The sequence below is a fragment of the Stegastes partitus genome, unplaced genomic scaffold, assembly GCF_000690725.1.
Source record: "Stegastes partitus isolate 25-593 unplaced genomic scaffold, Stegastes_partitus-1.0.2 Scaffold1051, whole genome shotgun sequence".
Lineage (NCBI taxonomy): Eukaryota > Metazoa > Chordata > Actinopteri > Pomacentridae > Stegastes > Stegastes partitus.
In genome coordinates, this window is record NW_007578782.1 from 250820 (window position 1) to 269510 (window position 18691).

The 18691-nt window shown below is 40.0% G+C and overlaps 1 protein-coding gene across 1 annotated transcript; it reads left to right on the forward strand.

Moving 5' to 3' along the window:
- Positions 1 to 910: 910 nt before the first annotated feature.
- On the forward strand, positions 911 to 17186 carry LOC103367461 (high affinity cAMP-specific and IBMX-insensitive 3',5'-cyclic phosphodiesterase 8B-like; the record flags this gene model as incomplete). Its single annotated transcript, XM_008295487.1, has 2 exons — positions 911 to 1748; positions 17130 to 17186. Coding segments are annotated over exons 1-2 (339 nt in total), but the record flags the coding sequence as incomplete, so codon positions are not given.
- Between the last annotated feature and the right edge of the window lie 1505 nt (positions 17187 to 18691).

Genomic DNA, 18691 nt, shown 5'->3' on the forward strand with positions numbered 1-18691 from the left:
TTCCACACTGTGGAGAATCTCAAAGGGCGTGGTGGGAAGACAAAAGTGACTCTGTGATGAATGTGAAGAACGGTGGAGGCCAAGAAGAATCCAAAGATAAACACCAAGACCATCCTGATGAACCCGATCAGTTCTGGTAGAAACACCTCAACGAGACGCTGAAGAAGGAAGACAGACACAAAAACTTAGCTGGACAAAGACTGAAGTTTCTGGTCGTCAGTTCTGGTTGGATGAGATGAACATGGAGTTGTTTGGACACAGAGAGAAAGAAAAGAGACTCATTTAACCCCAAGAACACCGTCGCCACAGTGAAGCATGGTGGAGGGAACGTGATGCTTTGTGGGTGTTTTTCATGGGAAACAAGGACGTTAAGACTTTGGAGGAAAACATCAGGCAAGCTGCAGAAAACACATTCACAGAAGAAACCTATCAGCCAAATGAGCATTCATTATAAACAAAAATTCAGAAGTCAAGTCTTTAGTTTCAGCCTCTCAAATGTAAAAAATAAAATAAAAAAGCCCCTTTTCTTTGTCTTATAGGCCAGTGTTGACATTTGTGGACCAAAGAATTTATTGATTGACTGAGTAAACGATCAATAGTACAAAATAATCATCAGCGTTGACCTTTATCTGCTCAGAGCATTGTTCTGAATCAGCCCTTTATCACTTCACAGGACTGTAGACGGCCACATGTCAAAGGGTAATCATCCTGTGACCTACAATAAAACACAAAGTCAGGATTATGTCATGGAATTTAAATTATTTATAAGCTGGATGTGAGGGGACAACTAGTGATTCTTCATGAAGCTTCCATCACTTTGATAGTGTAGTTTTCTGAGGCATTTAACTGAGAGAGAGAGAGAGAGAGCAGGGCCTCAGGGGAGATCAGAGGGTCACACTGGAGAGACGAGCAGATATAATGTCAGTGTGATGGAGAGGGAGAGAGGGAGGAGAGACACAGACATGGACGCTGGCCAATGATCTGCGAGCAGAATAACTAAAGTAGAGACACGGAGCAGATTTCATAGAGCCAGTTATTCTCTCACAGGCCGAAAAAATGCGAGCGAGCAGGAGGTGATGAGGAGCAGCAGCAGCAGCCAGGTGGTTTAGTCCGTTTATTCATCAGTCCTTCCATAGATGCGCTGGCGGGTGGTGCAGGCCGGCGGCGGGGGTTCAGATCCGAGCCTGGAAACACGCTCCGTCCTCAGCATGAAATCTAAGATCCGACAATAGCGGAGGCTGAGGAGGAGAAGCCGGATTGACGGGACGCATGAATTAAATAATCATCCGCACCTCACGTTTCCCTCCCTTAATGTTCTCAACCGGAGGTGTGCGGAGGAGAGAGCGATTCGCCCGGAGAGCCCAGCGGCCGGAGAGCAGCTGGCAGCTGTGGACGCCTGGAAGGTGGTACCCAAGTGTCGCTGTTTATTATCTGGGATCTGACTCCGGAGGCGCGTCGCTGAGGTTATGGGCTGCGCTCCCAGTATCCACGTCTCTCAGAGCGGCGTGATCTACTGCCGAGACTCAGACGAATCCAACTCGCCCCACCAGACCACCACCATCTCTCAGGGCACCGCGGCCACGCTGCACGGGCTTTTCATCAAGACCGATGCGGCCGAGACCATCCCCTCCGTCATCACCTACCAGAGCCGCCACTCGCGCAACAACTCGTACCGGGATCGCAAGGAGAACAGCGGGGGACACATCCGCATCGAGGCCGAGACGCAGACCAGCCACACCAGCGTCAAGGTACGGTGCAAGCTGGGGGCGCGCCCCCTCAGCCGGACGCGGTGTTTGTGGCGCAGGTACACCGTCCTCTCCGGGGTCGTGGGCTCAGCTGGGAGGGGGGGTTTCACCAAGCAGTGCACGTGAAGGGAGGGCCTTTGTTTTTGTTTGTTTGTTTGTGACCAGAGGAGGCCAAAGCCCGCAAGGTCTGCTCGCTGCACTTCACTCCGGGTGCTGTCGCTCACTGGGCAGCCATCAGTGATCATGAATGTAGCTCACATGATGGGACTGCTGAGAGGTGTGATGCAGTCAGGCTCATCTACTGCAAGATGTTTCCTACAAGATGTATGGGTTGAAATGGCAAGAAGCTCATGAAAACCAGTGCTTCACACTGGAAGACATAGTACCAACTTAGCTGAATTGCTTTATTTGCTAAGACTGAAGTGAATTCATCCAAATGAAGTGAACATGTAATATAGCTAGTTTAGGTTTGATGTACCTGAATCTTCTAATTCCTCCTAAACGAGCTGCTCTAGCTTCAATTTAGCCACAACTTGAAGTGTCAAGTTTTTCCAACGACACTATTTTTGTCATTAGACTTCCTGTCATCCTACCTGGAGACACCAGTGGAGTGGATGTCAGATGAATGATGCTGAAGAAGCAGTGAACCTCTTTTTTTCCGCTGAAATTCAAATACCAGTTTAAAAGGACAAAATGTAATTTAAACTTGATACAAAATTAAACTACCGTCACCAAAGCAGAAAAATAAGTGAGATTTATTCCAAACAGTACTTTACTCCAGCTCAAATACACTTTAAACAGTAAAGATGCACATCATCCTAACAGAGCTGATGTATTGGACTGTACATGGTGCTTCCAATTAATGTCAATAAGCCCTACTTAAACATTTATAAGGATCTATAACACATTGTGATATGTTTGTTAGTGGATAAAGGACATTTAAAGTGTTAAAGATACACTGCATATAATGATTTTCATTCATTATTCATTTATGTCCTTCACTGTGTCCACATGAGGACTTGTGATTGTTTCGGAATACACTAATAAACACAGTAATCTGCTTACAAACGTGCATCAGAGTGTGTTATACATGCATAGCTGCATGTGTTTAAAAGACTGGAAGGTTATCTGAATGAATGCTTCATGAAAAAAGATGCATTGCAACTTTACACAGAGCTGATGTATTGGACTGTGTGTCTACTTAGGATCTATAAACCTTACACAAACATTTATAAAGGTTTGTAACACTCTATTATGTATTTGTAAGCAGATAAAGGACATGTTAATTGTGGAAGACATTGCATATGAGAGCAAACAATTATGGCCAGGTACAATAATATGCACATATCTTCTCACAAATGTAAATTATAGTGACTAGTTATTATTGGTTCTAAACCACTGGTGCATGTGTGTAGAAGACAGTGTCAGTGCTTCATTGATAAACTTCACAATGAGCTGACAAAAGCACTATAATAACACTTATAATAGTTTGTAACTTGGAAGCAGGTAAAGACCACTTTAGGTGTTTATTAATGTAGCGTAGTGAGACACAAATGATTACAAATGATTTTTCCTGTGTTTTATTCATAATCTGTTTTTATCTGCTCATACTGCACTCCCCTTCAGTTTGTGTCCTCAGGAAAGGTTATAAATGTGGACAAATACATTAATAAACTCTTATATCTGCTGACAAATGTGTAACGTTGTAAGTTATAAACCATGCCTTTTCTGACTAACTTCCAGCAGTGGTCCCAGACCTCCTGATATGTATAGTTTGAACATGTGCAATAAGAAAACCTTGTTTACAGACTGTTTATTTGAAAGCAAAATTTTTTTAAAAAAGTCCACCGAGCTGGTTATTTCTTACGCATCAAGTGCCAAAAGTCAAATGATGAGCAGTCAACTTGGGTTCAAACATTAAAGTAAGTCAAGTCCTCTATAGTTTCTGCCACTAATAGCTGTGCCCTTAAAATTGAAGAACAATAATTCTGCTTTTGGCTTCCTGAAGTTTACCTCAAAGCAAAAAGGAAGTTGCTGTGTGTAATAAGCTATTCATCTAATAAATAAATCAATAGGTCATAAAGTAAAACACAAGTTAGTCATTAGAGTTAATAGCTCATTTCCATCTTAGTGTGCTGAGGACAGCAACTGGCTACCGAGTTCAATTCATAATCTAGTGCACAAAAATCAAACTGGCTAATGAAAAGTTTCCTCATGTCATCCACAAAAACTATTTCTAGAGCTGTTTTCAGGAACTTTAATATGCGCCTCAGGGTTTTCCTTCTTCCTCAGCACACAAAGTTTATGCTCCTTGAGTTGATTTTTGATGGTCAGACATCTTCTTCCAAGAAAGAACCTTTATAGTCAAAACTCAAGTTAGCTGTTTAAAGCTCCTTCATTCAAATGAATAGATAGTAATAGTTAAGTTACTACATAAGACTCATGAGAATGGCTCGTCTATGCGTCGCAGCGTTCACATCCTGTCATACAGCTTGTGTGCTTTTTACTGGCTGATGGATCCCTCTCATGAGGAAGCATGTGAACAGATACTTCTTCATATTTATGATCGAACCCCAGAGGATATAGCTGTGTTTTCTTAACAAGTAGTGTAGCAGATGATCCTGTCATCAGACTCTCAGAGTACATTAACCCTTTCAGGCCCGGGTCAGACAATGTGAGTTAAAATTCTGCCTCTTTTGTAGCCACTCGGTTAAACAGAACATAAACCTTTGGTGAAGTACTGGCTAGCATTTGTGCATCTGTTTTTTTTTTAATGTAATTCCTAAGTCTTAGTTGAGCTTTTAGAAATCTACACACTCTTTAATTCTCACTTCTTGTATTTTTTTTTACCTTGAACTTGTCCAAACGTGGAAGAAATTTGGCACCTTGTTATTCACGTTAGTCAATGAAAAATATTTAACATCATCAGCAGCTGAATTCGTCGAACGCTCTGCAACGGCTGAATAATATTTATCACCGGCAGTTGAATGTGTTTTATAGACTTGTGTCATGGGTTTAGCACAGATAGTGTTTGTGTGGAGTGCGTCGGTTTGTCAGCTGTTCCTTTGCTCTCCCTCAGTTCCCCTCCATCACCGAGGACTGAGGGAGGATCAGTGATACCATTTATTATTAAAACCATCTGCCTTACCCTGCAGGATCTTGATAATCTGCCATGGCGTTGATCACGCTCCCATGTGTGTTTGTGTGCGTATGTGTGCGCATGTTTATATACACAAGTCATTTGTTTACCCCTCTGGTCAGTGCGGCAGGGAGCTCAACAGTCACATGTAAAGGAGCTGATTCTGGCGTCCCGTACAGACTTCCCCGCAGGGCTTTGCACAGAGTCCCTGACTTGTAAGAACATACGGACAAGAGCATGAATTAGCTGTTTTTCACCATCGTCGCAGCCACCTCTCGTCTAGACACGCAAAAGTTCAGATGCAGGTTCTGTGTTCAGAAAAGAGAAATGAGCACACAAGCAAATCAAACCCAGTTAACACTGTTCTTTGAACCTGACAGCAGTTTCACAGAAAGCGTCTTTAACCCGCAGAACTTGAAGCAGTTTTAGGGCATTTCTTTGCTCCTGTTACATTTTTACTCACTGTGGGCTACTTTTTCACTGCGACATAAAGTCCTGCACCTCGATAAAAACAGCACAGCCGTGGCTAGAAGAGAGAACTCAAAAATGTCTTTTGTGCAGCTTAACAAAGTTACAGAGCAAAAAATATCCCCCTGAAAAGAAGTTGAATTTCTTATTAGTTTAAAAAAATAATAAAAAAATGAAATCAATGTTGTATGCAACTTTTTAAAAAATTTTTTTTAAAATTCCCACATGTGTTAACAGCACCAGAAAGAAGGTGATTACTCTACCTGCTAAACATATTCTATTTTCAATTTGTTTCCGTACTCCTCTGGTCGAACACATCCTGCAGTTCAGCTCAGTATTCACTTCATTTTTGTCATGTGACTGTTGGTCACAGCTGAGACACTAACAGCTTCATGGTTGTACCAAGCAGGGGAGAATTTTTATTTTTTTGCAGAATCTGGTCAGTGCAAATTATTTATTTTTTGGTAAATTTTTAAATGAGGCATGTAGAATACAGGGATTTGGAACAAATATCACCATTTCAAGCTTGTTGTGTCCCAGTGGAGCCTCACGTCACAGATGAGCAGTTTAAGAAAAGCTTCTGTTTCAACAGTGTCTGGCTCTGAAAACTGGTGTCTTTATTTTTTTTTTTACATTTCTTTTTCAAGAAAACACACCTTTTATGCTAGCAGATTTGGGGATTCAGAGGGTTAAAGGCTTTTTCTTTTCATTGTTTATTGTTGCAAATCTTTTGAGATTAGAAACAGCACAACATGAGCAGTGTGCAGGATAAAATACGAGGCTTCCTGTAGAGATGAAAACTTGCATTTTAGCAACAAGTAGCGATTCAAAAGAACAGTGTTGTGATGAGAAGACATCAAAATGTGGATGGAGATGTAGAGGAATAGATTTGCAGATTTAATAGACACTATGAAGTAACAGTGGAGGCTCTAGGTGCCTGAAAAGAAGGTCATGGGGGAGCTTTATTATGACTGACCCTGCACTCCTTAAAAAAAAAAAGCTGTGATATACAAAAAATAAAGAATTTAACTGTGCCGTAGCAAACTCCAGAAGAAGATGTGTCGCGACGATAAGTTCTGTGGCATTCTGACCTTAGATCCATTAACCTTTGTCGCATGTGCTCTCAGGTTGTAATTCTGGTTTACACATCACAGTTATGTAACTGTATATACCAAAGCTCAGTGTACGTAAAGCCCCTATTCTTCATGATGTCTCAAAAACAAGGCCGGAGCGCTACAGGCTACAGTCCCTTATACGTTTACATAATCACTCTCACCACATACAGGAACTCACATTATTGATCCTATTCACACTCACCAGTGATGTACAACAAGGCTCAGCTCTGTGTCAGTGTTCTCAGAGGGACTCATTCATGGTAAACTGGTCAAATCTGGAAAATCTTTTTCAGGATAAAGGAGTAATTAAAAAAAAAAAAACTTCACAGATTGAGCACATTTGAATTTGACAGGAGAGAAAAAGCTTTTTGGAAAACGTACATCTTCTTACAGCATGCCTGTCTCCTAAAAAGGTCGTTCTTATACAACTATTCATTTACATTTTGCAAGAAACATCATTTTGTTATGAAACACTTTACACTATTTTCCTACCAAAAGGTAAAACTGTGACGTCGTAGGGAAGGCTTCCAGTTATAAAGAGCCACAAAGTCTACAAAAGGAGGTACTAGTGCAGGATTAAGGCATAAGTCAGCAACAGGATGCCCATATTTCTTCGAGTAGGAAAATATCGCTCCATATTTGACACTTTCACAACAATGAGTAGATGTTGTAAGCTTGATTAAGTTTAGACACTAAAACGATATGGTTCGTGGTCAGGTTTAGGAAAGATAGCATGGTTTATAGCATGTTTGAAGTTTCTCCATTGTCTGGGTTACCAGGGTGACAATTCCTGCTCGATCTAATATATGATTGGTTGGCTGAAAAGGAGCAACAGTATGGAAATAACGTAAATGGTAGAGATGTGTTGATTCGACCAACTTTGACCAAATTTGTAACAGAAAAAAAGTTTCCCCATAACAAGAGGGCAGTATAGGAATGTGATTTGGCTGACAACTGTATTTATTAAAGCGTAGCTACACAAAGCCTTTATGATGCCTTAAACACGATGGCTAAAGTCTTGAGCCCGACCAATTTATTGGTTGGTCACTATCAGCCAATACTGGCCTGTCACAGACATATCAGTATGTGTTCCCATATGAAACCTTTAAAAGTTAAAAAATTGTTTGAATCTCATAGTTTGTCCAGAGGAGCAGCTCTGCCTCATTAATTTACATTACCCTTCGCATTGTGCAGCACATGTAGCAGAGTACGTATTACAGCTGAGCAGATGGTGGTGCAGAGTCATGTGGTGTCTTGACAGGAAGATGCTCACTAGTTTGTGAAATACAATGCTGGAAAGTTAATATACTCTGTCATTACCCACACATTTACATGAATGTATTTGAACATTGTCAGCTGATATGTGAAGATTTGAATTTTTTACAGTCTAAACATGATCAACACTGGCCCCAAAATATGAACAACCACTGTCACTATAAACTATAACTCAGAGTATTGAAATTATTCACACACATCACGGGTGTCGTGCATGACATTGGATGGTCCGTGATGTAAGAATCCTGTGTGAACTTGTGAACTGGTGCTGCATCCACAGTAAGCTGAATATATCTGAAAAATCATCTTTTTATTTACCTTTTCTACTTTACTTTTCAACTTCAACATAACAAGGCCCACCTGAGCTAAGGAAAGGCCTGGTTCAGGCCATGACAGCGCTTTGTCTGCTGCAGCATGCGTCCACTGTCTACCTGTACACTATAAATGGAGGCATTTTGTTTTTAACTTATCGTTATTTGACATCATTATTAATTTCCCGTCTCATTGAATTGTCATTTAATGTTTCTGTTCTTACAATGTCACGGTCAACATCAAGCATTTATTGATTGATTGATTAATTGAATTTCCCTTCTGGGATGAATAAAGTATTTTTCATTCATTTCATTCATTTATGACAACACTGAGTTTCTGCCGGTTTTCCTAATGTTTAAGTGTGTCAAAAGTGACCTTTAAGAAACGACCTGGAAGCACGATTGCAAAAACGCTGTTTTATACAGAATCCTCTGGTTTTGCCCTCTTATTGTGGTCGTAGTCTGAGCGTGGATGTAAGAGGGGGAATGTCATCATGGAAAATAGTTTCAGTGTTGGACTGGGCTAACTGTTTACACACAAAGAAGTTCCTGTAGGTGTGTGTTTACATGTTATCTCATTGAAGCATAGCCTGAATTTTTTTTATGCGCAGTCATGTTTCTTCTCTCCTTTTTGGTCGAGTACGGATGAATGAGATGTACAAGAGATGAGGACAAGTGACTTTAACATCTCAGATTGTGGATTTGAATTTATAATAGCGTTCAGATTTGACTTCACATAAAGTCTTTATTGAAATCTCAGTACACTTCAATTAAATTTGAGTGAAAACTGCAAAAGAATATTGCATAAATATCCCAGCATACATTGGGAAAAGTCGATATAAAATGCTCCACATTCTATCTGTTACGTTCAGCATGCATACAGTTGGAACATACTGCTTTGTCATAATACTGCGCCTGAAGCTTTGACTTTCTTGCTCATGTATCGGTCCAGGTTTGCAGAGTCACATCACCTGACTGTGTGCTCTCAGTGGCTCCAGCTCAAATGAGACATTATGACATATATATACACAAAGGATTGTGGGTCACAATGACCAGAAAAGCATGCTGGCTTGCAAACTGCAAACTGAGACCAGATGTAAGAGGACATCCAGGTGTTTTTGACATACCACATTTTACATACTGTGTATTGGGACATTCTAAACCTTCTTCTGGTGATTTATGTAGTGCGGTAGTATTGGTACAATCCTTTAGACTGGTCACCTCTCTTCAGTCAACATGATTTGTTTGTTTTTGGACCAATACTGGATATTTGAGGCTGATGTCATTATTTAAAAGTTTACATAAAGACACAACATAATGACACATTTTTGATAGGTACATTTAGTTTTAGTGTAGCAGCTTCTTTAAGCTGTCTGTAGCACAGTGGTGCATTGAACTAAATATAATGACATGCTGAGGTTTAGGAGGTACGGTGTAGTGTATACTATGTGAACCTTTCACCGTAACACATTTCATCATTTCAAATACTGCTAAAATGTACAAAATATTAAAAGTAAATGTTAAAACTTTTTATAAATGGAATGGAGTTTCATATGCTCAAACATTTTTATGTACAAAGTGGTCAGAAATAACAGGAAAACACTTACATTTCTGTCAAATAAGGTAACGCAGACTCTTTACTGTACATGGACAGAGTCTGTTTAGGGCTGTGTGTAGCCATTCGCCCTCTGAAGGTTCATTGTGAGCCAAGAAAAACCCTGCCTTGTGCTACATCACAGTTCAGTGAATGTTTTGGTGTTTTTTTTAAGTTGTTTTTTTGGCCTTTGTGCCTTTATTTGACAGTGCAGTTAGAGAGAGACAGAAAAGTGGGGGGAGGACATGTGGGAAAGGGCCATGAGCAGGATTTGAACTCATGACCTCCACATCGGGACTGTAACCCTGTACATGGGACACCAGCTCAACCCGGTGAGCGATAGCGACGCCCTGATGTTTTGGTGTTTTGAAGTGATGGTCTGACAACATATGACACTTCATTGCCTCATTTCCCCAATGAAATTATGGTTTGCAGTTTTTGATAAATGGAAGAAAAATTGGTTGAATAACTGATAAATCAAGTTTTTTTGTTTTGTTTTTACCTTGTTAACGTGTCTTTGAGGTGTTTCTTTTATGCTAAAGGACTTTATCGCTTTTCTTCTTCTTCGTTGGTTTCAAGCTCAAACATTTTTAGCTGAAGTACTCCAAGATTCTATTTTACTGTTGTGTAGTGTGGAGTAGTTTTATATAGAGTCCTGGGATGAGCTGATGTGCTTGAGCTGCAGCAAATAAAGAGGCAAAGACTTCATAGATCTGCACTTTAAGTACATTATTGCACTAGAATTAATGTAAATGTAACTTTAATACACAGAGATGAGTGTCTGTGGATTTAATCAACAAGCGGATGGACTTTAATCAGCTCCTTTCCTCTGTGGTTACTGGTACTGATAGCATGAGCATAAAGTCTGAAGGTTGCAGCCAAGAAGTTTGGTCACATGACAGAGTTGAGCTGCGTCAAAATATCATTTGATCAGTGTGAGCTTGTCGTTGACTTCACGCTGCGGACAGAAGTCTAACAGATAACTGTAAGAGTGTGCAGACGGAGATCGACCTCAAGCCCATCTAGGCGCTCCAGAAGGCCACCTGCACCGCAGATAAGATGAGGCCTTGTCGCAAGGACTGTAATTCACATGAACTCCAAGGCCTGCTGTTAACAATGATGAGGAACATCACACGATGAAAGCAGACCGCTGGGTATTTATCTGGCAACATACGAAATAAATAAAATCACATTTTATTTGGTTCAGATAAAAGTGACATAATGCATGGGATCAGAGGAGATTCAGCCTCGCTTTGAAGGACACAATAACGTCATTCTGTATCGCTTCTGATTTCTAAACTGTCTGACTGAAGTAAGAGCCACTCACAAGGTCAAGTCTGGATGAGAAATACTTTGTCACTTACTGAAAACCATTAGACATTGGCCTGTGAGTGTAAACACATCTTTCTGTTCTGTAGCCATAGTGTAAACTGACTCGTCATCTTTATGACATAACATCATTTTAAACAATGAAAACACCTTCAAAAGATTACATTAAACACACTGTAACTTTGTTAGGTTTATTGCATTCTGAGGGATAAACTCTTCCGTTCAAAATGCACGGAATGAGCGCCGTGTTTAATCAGTATCATAACAATGTGTATACAGTATATGCAATGACATGAAATACCTGAGCACCAGCAAGCAATTAAGGGTTTATTTGTACAGCACCTTTCAAAGCCAGCCTTACAATGTGCTTCACGAACACAAAGACAATAGAATTAGTTGAAATGACTCCAAGATGAGAGCAGCTGGAGAGCAAGAGAAGCAGTTAGCAGGTAGTTGAAGATGTAAGTCAGAGTTCTTAAACTGCATGCAGGTTTTTGTAGAAGTGGAGGGCAGGGAGTGAGAGATGTGAGGCAAATATAGTGAGAGCATGTTAGGAGGTGATTGTAGTTTGGTGCACTCACAAGCGTAAATCAGAAAGAAATTATTGTTCATGAATGTCCTTTGAAATTATGTAAAACTACAGTGCCAGGCTTTAAAAAGCCATTTTGTTTACCAGGAGGATGAGGAAAGGATAATAATTGCATTATGGGAAATTTAGGATCCAGTGTTTGTGAGCATATTCTTGCTATCTATTATTATTCTTACTATTGATTCATCTGTTGATGATTGTCTCAATGAATTGTTCCATGAGCATCACAGCACAATAAAACAAAGGCCTCTATAGAGTCTAGGTGAATGTCTTGTGTTGTTTGACCAACAGCAATCAAGTACTTTCAATTTACTAGAATGTTAGAAAAGAAATGCAGTAAAGTTTCCCATTTAAGAAGCTGGGACCTTTAAATGTTTGGCTTTTTTGCTTATAAATCAAATGCCAAAGGGGTTCACCCTTCTGAACCTCAAGCAGTTTCTGAGCATTTTTGCTTCTGTCACATTTTTACTCACTGGGGGCTCATTTTTCACTGCAATATAAAGTCCTGCACCTCTATGGAAGCGGCACAGCCATGGCTAGAAGGAGAGAGAACTCAGAAATGTCTCTCTCAAACTTGCTACCATACTTGTCTGAGTTTAGCAGAATAGTCTCTTAATTTTAATCACCTGATTGTTTGTTGTAGCTCAGTCATTTATGACTTTTCAGATGGGCAGATGATAATTTTGTGTTTTCTACAGAATGGTCAATGGATTGCACTTATATAGCACTTTTCTACCTTAGCGGCACTCAAAGCACTTTACAATGTTTTCCCCTTTCACCCATTCACACACATTCATATACCAATGGTGACAGAGCTGCCATGCAAGGCGCTAGCCTGCCATTGGGAGCAACTTCGGGTTCAGTGTTTTGCCCAAGGACACTTAGACTGTGGATCGAACTGCCAACCTCACGATCAGAGGACAACCGCTTTACCACCTGAGCTACAGCTGCCCCCAACCAATCCAATTTATTTGTGACAATTTTTTAAACGAGACCCCCATCATGATTTTAAGCTTAGGTTGGGTTCATTTTTCTGATGGAAGCACATATCACAGATGATTAGTTGAAGGATTGACAGAAAGTTCAGAGGGTTAATGGATTATTCACTGCAGCTATAGTTGCTATAGTTGACCTGTTTAGTCAGTAGGTCACGCTGTAGAAGTAAAACTTAAGCCAATAAATTGACTGCATGTTACCAAGACCTGTATTTTATATATATTTATAGATGGTCTATGGTTCTTCAGTTGAGTTGTGTTTTTAGGTAAAGATTTTAATTCTATCCATATTATTGCTTATCTCTACCTTTAGCGTCTTCATAATATATTTAGTGACTGGCTACAGTAACAATGCTCTGCCCCAGTTGGATGAATGAAGTTTCACAAATTTGATACCCTCACCAAGAAAATGACCACGGCCTTTCACTGTGGTTTATTTCTTCTTTATTCTCCCTAAGCGTCTCCCTTGTTTAACTTTCTACAGACTCTGACATCTAATGTCTGTCCACCTTGTCATCTCTCTCCTGTCTTTCCTCACCTGCTTCTTGGCTGTCTGCATCTCCATCTCCATCGATCTTGCTTCTACCACTCCTTTAAACTCTAAGAGGCTTTTGCTGTGTAATCTCCCCAAAATCCTCCTTCACTCACTGCCCCCTCCTGTCATTCCATGAGGATTTTGTCACCCACTCTGAGAAGAGACGGTGTCCAATGTCAGCTTTCCCCAGCACTTCCTCCATCATCTGCTAACTCCACGGACTGATCTCCCTCCAAACTGTTCTCTCAGCAGTGATTACTGAACTGTCCCAACTTGTGCTGCCTTCCTTCCTGCTCTGTTTCACATCTGGTCGTGTCGTACTCAAGTAAAACACAATTACTCATTTTCTTGTGAAGTCAACCCTCAATCCCACCAATACATTTGGAGTTTGTGCTTCATGTTGTCACCAATGCACTCAGCAATGATTCAGTCCACTCGCTCCTTTGCCTTTGACGCTGAACCACCAGATGCTCTTGGTCTTTGTTACAAACTCCGTTGGGTTATCTCTGACTTGGTTGATCTCATTCCTTTGTCCTGTTGGACCACACCATGATTGCTCACAGTGATTCCTGCTCAGCTTTCCAACAAAGTCACAAACAACTGTGATGTGAGGACCACATGTTGGTGGCAACACAACCTTGAAAATTAGCAATCAACGGACTGCTGTTGCTAAACTTATAGTATCGTTTGGTTTCTTGAGCACTTTTCCGTTTCATACAGCCTCTTCTGTTTATGGCTATCCTCCACAGGTCTGCCACAAAGACACAGGATTGTGGTCTTAGTTAAGTCCAGCTTGTCTTAACACATGAGGTCATTGGAGGTCATTGAATGTCACAGAAGTCCTTGTCATGGTGGCCCATTTCTAACCCAAGTCTACTGGCTGGAAGTCTGCTGACTTTAGACCAAGTCATGGTTTCTGCGCTTTGACAACAGAAGTACATGCTGTTTTATTCATACTACAGTAGGTACACATGCATGCAGATGGTCATATTAAAAACAGAAAAGCACATGAGGCTCTGTGGTGCAAATTTTGGTGATGCCACCACCCCAGTCTCCTCAGACTGTGGGCTTTGTTTATGGCTCGGTAACAACATCACACAACTTTCTTTGTTCCTTACAGATAAGAGTCATATTGGACGTCAGAGGTGGGGTTTTTTTCCTTGAATTTAGAAGTCATTTCTAGGCATTTGCTAAAATTGCAGTTTTTCTTGGGAAGACTGCTTACAGATAAATCCTGTGATCTTTAATAAATGTCCACATTACCTATGATGAGGCACTTTATTGAGCTGCTTCACAGAAAAAGATCACAGTTTAGCTTGAATCACTTGCATAAAGTGTTTTGCTTGTATGAGCTGCATACATTTGCAGAAGGAACACTGATGTTTGTGCAAATAGTAAAGGGGATATTAAGCCATGCTTTTAGAGCTTAAAACTTATTCCTTTAGTTTGCTTCCTAATGTGAATCAAAGGGACAACAATGGAATCTACAGGAACACACAATGTCCTTCCAATTGTCACTGTTTTGGTTGTTTAACTTAAGCAATTTCTGTATCCTATATTTCTTTTTCTTTCTTTCTTTCTTTCTTTCTTTTTTTTTCTTTTTTACTTGTTTATGTGGAAATATATGAGGCCACATACTTTTGTGAGTGAGGCAGCTTTTAAATCAGATTCTGGTAACAGCTTTTGTTGCCAGCACTGTCAGTCCAATCCAATATAACCACACTCACACAATCGCAATGAAGCAGTTTTTAAGGGTTAAAAGTGCTTTATTCTTCTTCTTCTCAGACCTTTGTCACCGAAGTACGCTCACTTTGCATGTGCTATTTAAAGCTGAATGTCTTTCATAAGACAACAGAGGACAAAAAGCCTTTTGATAAAGCCAATGTGTGTTTTTGTACATCTTTGCCTTCTCTTGTGTAATGACCGTGCATGGCTCAGTGTTTTATGCTTCAGCAACAAATGCAAAATCTCCTCTTTGCTCTGTGTAGACACCCCCTGCAGTTCAGCCGAGAAGCCCCTCACTTGTTGTAACATGACTGGTGGTCAAAGCCGACACAGTAATGGCTTTCCAGTTGCACTGAGGAGCGCAGAATTTTAGTTTTCTGAAGAATTTGGTTCATACAAATGATTGATTTTTGGCAAATTTTGAAATGGGACATGTAGAATAAAGTGACTGATGATTTTAAGTTTAGGTTGGATTCAATTCCTCGAAAAATCCCAAAGTAACGCATCATACATACAAGGACAATTTGGAAGCTGAAATTCTGACCATTTTTTCCATTCTCACAGTTTGATTTTGGAAAAAAAAATAAACAACATTTATTTGTGTTTTCTTTACAGATGTCATGCCTTTTAAACCTGGAAGTAGGTTTTGGATTTCAGAATGTTAAGTTTTGTTTTCACTCACTACTTGGTTCAGTTTTGGCACAAAAACTACTTGGTTAAGTTAGAAAAGATCATCCATCCATCCATTATCTATACACCGCTTAATCTTCACTAGGGTCGCAGGGGGCTGGACTCTATCCAAGCTGAGTTACGGTGAAGGCAGGAGACACCCTGGACAGGTCACCAGTCTCTCGCAGGGCTACACTTAGAGACAGACAACCAAGCACACTCGCATTGGAAAAGATCATGTTTGGGTTAAATATACACCCTGACATATCATTGAGCACTTGCTAAACTTGTGTGAAAAGCAGCAACACCAGCCAAGATCATTTGAAAATGGACTCATGACATTTATCGACATCTGTTGACCTTCATGGATTTTTCGAGGTATATCAGACCACCATGCATGTTGTAAAGTGATGCTAAAGCGTGTTCAACCATGACACTTAGGGGTCTTGACTCCTGACAAAGTGTTTTGTGATTGTTTGTGGCCACTTGAGACCAGATGTGGGCAGAAACATGTCCACCTTTAAGCCTAATTACCTCTGACAAATAAAACTGTAATGATGAGGGGTTAAGTCACCAACTCCTGCCTGTCTCACTGCTTTAGTCATGCAGCTTGTATGACTGCGAGGACATTTTCTGCACAGTGTGCATTATTCTGGAGCTTCTGGTGGTATTCACTGAAATCCTCCCCCTCCCCCTCTTTCTTTATCTCGTCTCTCTGTTTTTGCACAGAGAGGAGATGTTTCTTTTCAGCAGGAGAGAGGCCTTAATGCGGAGCGTTCCCCTTTTGGGTTATGAGTCTGACTTTATGAACATGTTAGCAGCAACAAACACATACTGCAACAAAGACGTTTCCATGAGAAAACTGACTCACCAGAGCAGGCCTTGCTCAGAAATAACAGGATGAGTGATGGGTAATACCCAGACATGGCACACAGGGCTCTGATACAGTATGTTATGGTACACTGCTGATTCACTGTGTGTTTTCAAGTGTGGTGTAAGCATGTGTGTGCACGCATATGCTCAGTGGACGCACATGTAGCTGAGTTGCTTATTCACACCAGGATGACGCATGTGGTTAAGACGGCTGCTGAAGCTGCCCAGACAGGCTGCAAAAACACACACATATATATACGGCACAGTGTGTGATGCTCCGCAGTAGGATTATGCAGGTAAACCTGTGAGTTCAATCTGCGGCTGGTGGCTAATACCTTCTAAAGAGGTTTGCAGTGGACGGCTGCGTTCTGGACTGCTAGTACTGCGTGGACACATCCCTGTCTGCAGTGTAGGAGAGGTCATCACACAATCTGTAGTCAAGATGTGCAGAGATTTGTTGTTTTAGAACGTTGTTGCTATCCTGTTTGACTCCACACATCTGCCTTGTACAGCACGAGGGAATACTTTTTTTTTGTTGCTCCTGGATTTGAAACTGAAAGTAGCTTGTAAGAAAGAAGATTAAACGGGTTGAAGTGCAGCAGGGACAGACAGGTCTTGCAAGGAAAAAGCAATATGCCAATATGCTTCTGGACATTAATGGTAAAATGGTAAGAAGAGTTCACAGCTTTTCTTTTTTTTTGCTTTGTGTGTCTTTCATGTGCCCAGTTTTGACTGATTCACATCTATTGTCACTGTTTCTTGTGCAGGTTTCAGCAACAGAAGAATGTGTTGGACCAATGAGACTGACCCAAGAGCCAATTCAGGTAAGAGTGAAAACAGACTCAGTTCAACATCTGGATTCATGTTGATTTGGGGCTTGTTTGAGGGACTTGAATTAAGGCTGCAGCTAACAAATATCATCATCGTTGATTATTATGTCAGTCATTCTCTCAATTAATGTATAGGTTGAAATGGTGAAAGATTTTCATGTTACTGTCGTAGTGAAGGAAAGAAAACCAAAGATATTCACATTCAGGAAGCTGCAATCAGCGAATATGAACTTTTTAACCTGAAAGTTACTCAAACTAATTAATAGATTATCAGATTAGTTGCAGATTAACAGTTGCAACTAATTGTTAATTCCATAAATTGTTGCAGCTCTAACTCAAATGCAAGAAGCTAATTGGAAAAATGGGAGTATGTTGTGCAAATTATGAACTTGACACCGTATAACAAATTTCATTTATGTCCCTCATTTTTACCAAATGATGTTTTTATTTTTATTTTTTTAATTGTTTTATGTATGTTACTGTGTGTTGTGGGTCCTCAGTTCATGCAGTCAATAAGTAAATATAGGAGATAAGAATGATATAAAGCTTCAACTTCTGTATGATAAAAAGCATTGAAAAAGCTCTCAATTAAAACCACACCTCCAGATGTTCATACAGCAGTTATTTATCTACCTAATTCCATTTGAGCTGAAGTGGGATCACTGACAGGCTGCTTGAACTCTTCTGCTAACTTTGGGTCATATTTGGATTTTCACCAAGTGTAGTCTTTCTACTGGGAAAACCAATTACATCAACTTCATAACAGTAATGTGCAAAAGGTTTCAGGCACAAAGACATCGCGCTGCAACCAACACGTTTTTTTTTTTTTTTGCTGTCAGTTAACCTGTCGATGATTATTTTCTTCATTGAAAGATTAATTGTTTGGTTTGTAAAATGTCAAAACATCGTGAATAATGGAATCAGTGCTTCAATGACAAATGTCTTGTTTTGTTCACAACCCAAAGATATTCAGTTTACTGTCACAAAGGAGGGAAAAAAACTGAAAATTCTCACGTTTAAGAAGCTGTAATCAAATAATTTGTTCTTTAAAAACTTAAGTTCAAACTGAATAATTTATCATCGAAATTGTTGGCGATTAATTTAATAGTTGACAAATAATAGTTGTTGCAGCTCTACAGAAAAAGTGAGAATGATATCAATGATAACGCTATGAATACTTTTTTTTATTGTTAAAGAAACTTCATTAAAAGTTCAGGTAACAGAAAACAAACTAATCATATTATGTGTCCACAAGATTTTAGTGCAGTTTGGGTTAAAAACCACAGTTTCCACTGAATGCAAAAATACTTAGTGAAGTGAATTTAAAGCCTAATTTTTTTCAAATTCAAAGAATATCTTCCAAATGTAGTCTTTTTAGTACAATATTTTCTATTAAAGTGGTGAATTTGGCTTTTAAAGAATCTCCCATTGCTTGTTTTTCAAAGATTTAAATGTATCAATTCAAACTATGGATGGCTTTGGATCTTGCAGATACACTA